The sequence below is a fragment of the Callospermophilus lateralis genome, unplaced genomic scaffold (genome assembly GCF_048772815.1).
Source record: "Callospermophilus lateralis isolate mCalLat2 unplaced genomic scaffold, mCalLat2.hap1 Scaffold_181, whole genome shotgun sequence".
Lineage (NCBI taxonomy): Eukaryota > Metazoa > Chordata > Mammalia > Rodentia > Sciuridae > Callospermophilus > Callospermophilus lateralis.
Window position 1 is genome coordinate 2013318 of NW_027512846.1, and position 7209 is coordinate 2020526.

At 49.0% G+C, this 7209-nt stretch overlaps 1 protein-coding gene across 1 annotated transcript; it reads right to left on the reverse strand.

Annotated features, from left to right (window-relative positions):
* Positions 1–3844: 3844 nt before the first annotated feature.
* LOC143640319 (palmitoyltransferase ZDHHC19-like) lies at positions 3845–6663 on the reverse strand. The gene is made up of 5 exons (XM_077108160.1): positions 6533–6663; positions 6063–6184; positions 5379–5518; positions 4449–4621; positions 3845–3998 (listed from the first exon to the last, which is right to left on the reverse strand). Exons 1-5 carry the CDS (start codon positions 6661–6663, stop codon positions 3845–3847), a joined length of 720 nt encoding a protein of 239 aa, XP_076964275.1.
* Between the last annotated feature and the right edge of the window lie 546 nt (positions 6664–7209).

A 7209-nucleotide genomic window follows, 5' to 3' on the forward strand; every position in this document is an offset into this window, starting at 1 on the left:
GAGAACCGTTTGTGCACTGGGTCCCCTTGCTCAGGGTCCCACTCCGTGCCTTCCGCCTGCTGCATCCAAGTAGCTGCAGACATGTACCTGGGGCGTGATAGACCAAATGCAGGGAGTCACTACCCACCTTGGCCTGGTCCCCCTGACCACCCTCACCCTCAGCTTGGAAAGCACAGAGCCCTGGGTTCCCAGCCAAGAGTCTCATCCAGGCTGCATTTCCCCTCTACTTCATTTCTTAGGGCAAGAACCTAGAAGGGCAATGAATAGGGACGTTCCCAGAGGCTCCCAGAGTGCCCTGGAGAAAACCCCAAAGGAAAGGACAATGGGTGACAGGGCCTGGGAGCTGGGGTCAGGGACCAAAGAAGAAAACCCAGCTTTATCTCACCCCACTCCCACCAGCCCCAGAGATCCACCACTTGAGCCTTCAGTTTACCAACTCACTTGGGTCCCACTGGCATACAAATGGTCAAATACCAGTTGTTGGCACAGCCCTGGTCGAAGGGGTTGTTGTTCCGGAGTGATTTGCCCTGGAGGGAGATGGGGATGGGAAGAGGAGCTCAGAATCAGCAGGACTGGGCAAGGCCATCTCCCAGTGACTCCTCCTAAGTCAGTCAGCTTAGCCAGGGCTCAGCCCAGGCCTGGAGCAAGATTCTAAGGGCAGGGGAGCCCAAGAGTGACCCAGGGCCTCCTGCCTTCCTATGCTCCAAGGAAGAGTGACCTCCCTTGTCCCACTTGTGAGCAGCTCTCCGCAGACAGTGCTGACACTGCACTCCTTTCTCCTGCCTTCTCAGGGCTCCTCATCATCCTGTGCCTCCCTGTGCAAGATCCTTGTTCTGTCTCCATTGGCCACACCTGTCCTCTTACCTCATCCTTCCACACACACCCCTTTTTTAAAAAAATATTTTTTAGTTGTTGATAGACCTTATTATTTTTTTTTAATTTGTATGGGGTGCTGAGGATCAAACTCAGTGCCTCACACATGCTAGGCAAGTTCTCTGCCACTGAGCTACAACCACAGCCCCTTTCAGATACCTTTTAAACTCTTCCTTGTGCTGCTCAATTGCTCCAAAGACAATGTCACCACCCCACTCCCACTTCATTTCCCCACCTCTCATTTTTTTTTCTAAAATTATGCCCTAACTGAATTTCACTATCTGGGAGGACAGGGGCAGTGGGGAGGCCCCATCATAGTTTCCTAGTCAAAAATCACATGGCCCAGGAAAATCTGGGCTGAAGGCCTTCAGTACACAAAGCAGTAAAGGTCAAGCTCAAAGTAAAGGCAGACCACAGGGCTGATGAATAAGGGCCAAGCACAGAGTCTCAGGTGGGAGGAGGACCAGATATGGCAGTGGTGGGCTGGGGACTAAAAGGATGGGAGGTGATGAGCAGGTAGGCTCCTCTGTCTCGGGGTCTGCAGCGTCCCCTCCCCCACTGATGCTGCCCACCAGTCTTACTGAAAGAGCCTTTAGTCAAGAGATTGCCATACTAAAGGAATCCCAGGGCAGAGATGCCCACCCCTACCATTCCTATTCAACACTAAAAAGAAAAAGCAATAAAGATACACAGATTGGAAAGAAGGTAATGAAACTGTTCTTCACAGATGACAATTTTCTATGTAGAATGTACAACAGCCACAAAATGCTGAGGGAGAACTCAGTGGTTGAGCACCCCTGATTCAACCCCTAGTCCTAGAAAAACAACACTAAGGACTCCTGCTCTTGGGAAGATGCTATGAAGAAAATGGAATGACAAGTCACAGATTGCAAGAAGAGATGTGCAAAACCTAGATCTGAATCTGATGTAGAAAACTCTTAAAACTCAATAAGAAAACAACCGTTTTTTCAAATGGGCAAAAGATTGGAGTAAACGCTTTTGGGGGGAGTGGGTACCACGGATTGAATATAGGGACACTCAACCACTGAGCCACATCCCCAGTCCATTTTTATTTTTTGTATTTTATAAGAGACAGGTTCTCACAGAGTTGCTTAGTGCCTCGCTTTGCTGAGGCTGGCTTTGAACTCGGAATCCACCTGTCTCAGCCTCCCAAGCTGCTGGGATTACAGGTGTGCGCCACTGTGCCCTGCCAGGAGTAAACATTTTACCAAAGACCTAATGAAGGCCAAACAGACATGAAAATAGGCTCAACATCATTACTCATTAGGAAAACACAACCTGGAACCTTAATGAAATACTACGACTCATTTAATAAGACAGGTTTGATTAAAAGACAAAACAAAATAACAAAGGACAGTGTGAGGGGCTGGGGTTGTGGCTCAGTGGTACAATGCTTGCCTAGTGTGTGTGAGGCACTGAATTCGATTCTTAGCACTGCATATAAATAAATAAAAGGTCAACTGATACCTAAAATATATTTGAAAAAAAAAAGTGTGAAATGTTGGTGAGGATGTGAAGCAACTGGAATTCCCAACATTGCTGGTAGAATTTAGAAACCTTACAGTTCTTTTGGAAGACAAATTTGGCAATTTCCTACAAAGTTCCACACGTGTTTACCTTATGACTCAGCAATGCCACCCTTAAGAATTTATTCAACAAAAATGAAAACTTATGTTCACATGCCTGTGCATCAATGTTTGGGGCAGCTTTATTTATAACTACCCCAAACTAGCTAGGCATAGTGGCCCACACCTATAATCCCAGAGGTTTGGGAGCCTGAAGCAAGAGGATGGCAAGTTCAAAGTCAGCCTCAGCAACTTAGTGATGCGCTAAGCAACTTAGTGAGACCCTGTCTCAAAATTAAAAAAAAAAATTTAAACATAATTTGAGGGGTGCTAGGAATGTGCCTCAGTGAATAAACACCCCCCGGTTCAATTTCTAGTATGAAACAAACAAAACAAAACAAACAAAAATACTGGCAAAAACTAGACATAATGTAAAAAATCCTTCGTTTGATGAATGTATAAACAATCTATAGGGCATCCATACGCTTCTACACAGCAATAAAAGAAATAAAATACTGATATGAGCGACAACGTGGATGAATCTCAAATACATTGTCCTAAATAAATAAAGCCAGAGAAAAGAAGGCAATGACTCCATTTACATGTGATCCTGGAAAAAAAGAAAAACCAGAAGGACATAGGGAGAGAGACTGACAACAACAGGTGAATGAAAGGATATTCTGGAGTAAAGAAACTGCCTAATCTTGATCATGCTGGAGAATGCAGGACAGTATCCAGTTGTCAAAATCCCGTATCCTAGACTAAAAGGGTGAATTTTGCAGTTTTAATTTATTCCTCAATAAATGAGTTTTTGTTGTTTTTTTTTTTTTAAATCCCACCATGGCTCCCAGGTTTCCACTTCATCAAAACTAAATTTCACGCTCAACTTTTAGGGGCTTTTTAATCTTGACTCCTCCTTATAAATTATCTGGCACCTTGGGTTTGATTTAGAATCGTTCCTTCCTCATTTCCTTAACATCCTACATTCGGGTTTCTCTGCCTTTTTGCAAAGGTGTGCCTCTCACAGACAACACCCTCCTGTCTTCCACCTTTGCAAAATCACACCTAGGACAGGAAGAGTGGCACGTCCTCCTCTACAATGCTGGCCTCGCCAAACTCAGTTTCTTGCAGGCTGCTACACCACTCAGGACCGACCCCCGTCTCAAGCGTTTCCCTAGGTGTCTGCTGGTGTTATTCTGATCGCAGGGTTCTTATCAACACAAGCGCAGGATGCACCCATCCCTCAAATAACAGGCTCTCCATGCAATGCACCCACGAGGAAGAATGACCACTGAGCTCCAGGGGGAGGAAAGATCTGAGCTGCATCTTAAAGGGTGGGTCTGGAAGGACTCATGAGGCACCATCAGGACCAAGGGCAGTGAAGATCAGCCGAAAGTGCCGGATTCCCAAAGATGCAAGATGCCTCTGCACCGTCTGGTATTGCAGTACTCGCTTACCTTGCTCACCGACACAGCCTGTATCATCAGGAGCAGAATGACAGGCAGCAGGAGTACCAAGACGGGTACAGCTACTGCGATGCTGTGCATACACAAGCTAAGAAGAACAGACAAACTGTTCTCTCCTGGCCCCGCCCAACGACCGACAGCCCTCATTAGCCCCGCCCTGGCTGGCCCCGCCCACCCACTTTTTCCTCCCTGGACTGGACAATTAATCCAGCACACCCAAGAGAAACCTCACCCCACCATGCTGGCCTCCCACTTGACCCTTTTCAACCTTCATTACCCCACTTCTTGGCCTCCCTATATTGTTAACTCCATAGTCCATCCTACCACGCCCATCTCCCTGACCCCACTCGCCTTCAATCTGTCCTTCATAGGTCCTCCCAAGTAGCTTCTCCCTTTAGCCCTGCCCACAACATCAGCCCTCCCTCGGTTAACCCCACCTCTTGGCTGTCCTGCCCCTTGGCTGTCTGTCCCTCCCCACAACCCATTCTCTTCCCAGTGTGGGCCCTTGGGACAGGGTAGATACGCCATGGCTGAGTCCAGCGACAAGGGCATGTGTCTTGTACGAATGAGAAAAAGCACACTGGTAGCCAGAAGAACAACCAGATAAAGGCACAGGGACACCAGCAGCAGCACGAATACGCGGAAATTTCTTTGACCTACACAATTGTTTACCCACAGGCAGTGGTGGTCAAAGTCCTAGGGGAGAGAAGGCAGACTTGAGGGTCTATTTGGCTTAGCCCAATACCCCCAAATCTTGAGGCCCCCCCTCAACCTAGCCCCTAGAACTCCTGCTCTTGGCCCTGCACGTAAGCTCCCATCTCCAGGGTGAAACCAGCACGTCCATGGATAGAGCACAGTTAGGACGCCATGGCTCATCAGGTCGTTTGTCATGAGTGAGGTCTTTACAGACAAGACCTGCCTGGTGTCACTTTGAGCAGGATACAGAAAAGCTGTGAAGCTGTATTTTTTCAGATACTGGGTAAGGATGAGAAGAATTTCTAGCCCAGCCAGCCTTCTGTACTTGGAAACCCGTGCAAGGTGTGCACATGAGAGAAGAGCACTCGGAACCCAGGAAACCCTCAATTGGACACCCAGAGGTGGACAGGCAACAATACCCAGAACAGGGCAGCAGCCGGCCTAAAGTTATGGGTATCTAGTATCAGCAAGCTAGTGGGACAGTCACTGCCTTTCCTCCCCTTGACTCCACCAGGCTCAGCACAGATGGTGCCCTTTGCATGTCAGCACCTGTGCAAGCAAGGCCAGCGTCTCAGGACAAGTGCAGAACTGGAGGCAATAACATATATAAGTGACCAAGAGTGGCTGAGAGCCACTTGTAGCAGTGTGGGAAGATGATCTCATACCCACCCCTGGACCACATATGATGTGAGGTTCCTGGTCCTGGCCAGATGCCCTGGGATGGGTTGGTGAGTGGACAGGAAGGAGGAGTACTTACCTCCACACAGATATTACAGAAGGGACAGTGGTGGGTCCGGGGTGGACGATGGAAAGAACACTTCGAGCACCACTGCAGGCGAAAGGCCGTGTTGTTCACTCGTGCTATGTATTGAATGTTGGGGTCCTCTTCTAAGGAGCCTGGCAGGGGAAGAGATTTGGGCAGTGGCAGGAGGCCCTTCCACCACTCTACTGCTTGGGGCCGCCCCATAGCATCATTGGGCAACAAGAAGGGTGGGGAGGAGGAGGGCAGGGGAATCCCGGTCCCTGTTGAGCAAGCTGACCACTCAGATGGGCGGCAGTCAGAGAGAAAGGGCTGTCCAGCCACAGGAGCTCTATACAGAGCTCTCCCCTTTTGGAATAGTGATCAGTGCTTGAAGTCGTGTGTAAAATGGGAAGGAGGAGGAGTGAACTGCGTGGTTTGGAAGGGCCTGGTGGCCTCTCTTGCCAGCCTGCCCAGTCTTTCCTTCGAAAGCAGCTGGAACACCTCCAGGATTCTGTTTTTTCGCACTTCAGTGGCTTGGGAAATGAAGTGCCAGGGCCCAAGTAAAGATGACATGGAGGGAAGGGCTCCTGAGGCCACGGGGGCGGGGGGTGGGGTTGAGGGGGGTTAGCATGTTTGAAATCACCCCTATGGGCATCAGCCCTTGGGATACCACCTCCTTCTCCAGGGGTCTTACCTTACCTTTGTGCAAAATGCCTGGGTCTGACCCGTTGAGGAAAATGAGGCTGCAGAAGGACAGTATAAAGAATAGGCCCGAAACCACGGCAAATTCCCACTGCCCATTCTGAGCCAACCACCGGCACCTGAAACCAGAGCCAGACTCAGTCCTAGTCTGGGGAAACCCAGAGCTCCCCACAAGGCCTAGTTCACCTGAGGTAGGACTCACTCGCCTTAAGGACTGATCTAAATATCCAGGTTAGAGACAGACCATGGAGACTCCACAAAATGTCACCAGCATTACCAGTCTCTCATAGTTCCCTAAATGCGTCAGGCACTCCAGACCTCTGTGCTTTCACATTGGGTTCCCTCTAACTCTATATCCTCCTTCCCCTGCTGACCCTCTCTCTCCACTTCCCTCCCTGCCTCTGTACTGTCCTTGTCTATTTTCTCTTCTGTGTCTATGACACTGACACCTTCCATGGGAGACTCACGGAAAGGCGAAGAAGATGCCACTAATTGTAGTAAGAAGCATTGCATTAAAAGCTGGAAACAGGCTTGGTTTCAGCCATGAGGATTCAATCGGAGGTTCATTTGGGGGCGTGATACTCTGTGAAGAGGCCATGGCTAGACCACCAAGTCTCACAGACTGAAGCCACCAACGAACTCTTCTGGGTTGGCACCCAGACTGCCATGACAACAGAAGTGACATCACAGAGGTTCTGGAATGGGGGCTCTGGCTGCTTCCAGTGACTTGTGAGATCAACCTTCCCCAACCCCCACATACGCACATGTTGTAGACTGGGACATCCTGCTCTTATGATGGTAGCTTTGTTGGAGCTTGTGATGATATGATGTGGTTTGTCCCAAAGGTTCAAAGGCTGGAGGGTTGGTCCTCAGTGATGAGGTGGTAGAACCTGAAAGAGGTGGGCCTAGTGGGAGGTAACTCAGTCACTCTGCAAGATGCCCTCTCAAGGGAGTAATGGACTTCTCATGGGCCCCCATTTGCTCCTGTAAGAGGGAGTTGTTATCAAAAGAGCCAGATTGGTCCCTCCCTATTTTCTGACACACAATCTGGTGAACACCCTCACCAGAGATTACTTGCAGGAGCTGCCAAATCTTGGATACTGAGTTAAATAAAACTTACCTCCTTATAAATTATCTGTTCTCG

What these genes read in the sequence shown, in the direction of transcription:
- LOC143640319 (XM_077108160.1), bottom strand. Translation starts at nt 6,663, where the DNA reads ATGGCCTCTTCACAGAGTATCACGCCCCCAAATGAACCTCCGATTGAA. An exon ending in TCTGTAATATCTGTGTGGAG is followed by an intron (nt 4,622 to 5,378) that starts GTAAGTACTCCT and finishes TCTCTCCCCTAG; the next exon opens with GACTTTGACCACCACTGCCT. An exon ending in TCGCTGGACTCAGCCATGGC is followed by an intron (nt 3,999 to 4,448) that starts GTATCTACCCTG and finishes GTGTATGCACAG; the next exon opens with CATCGCAGTAGCTGTACCCG.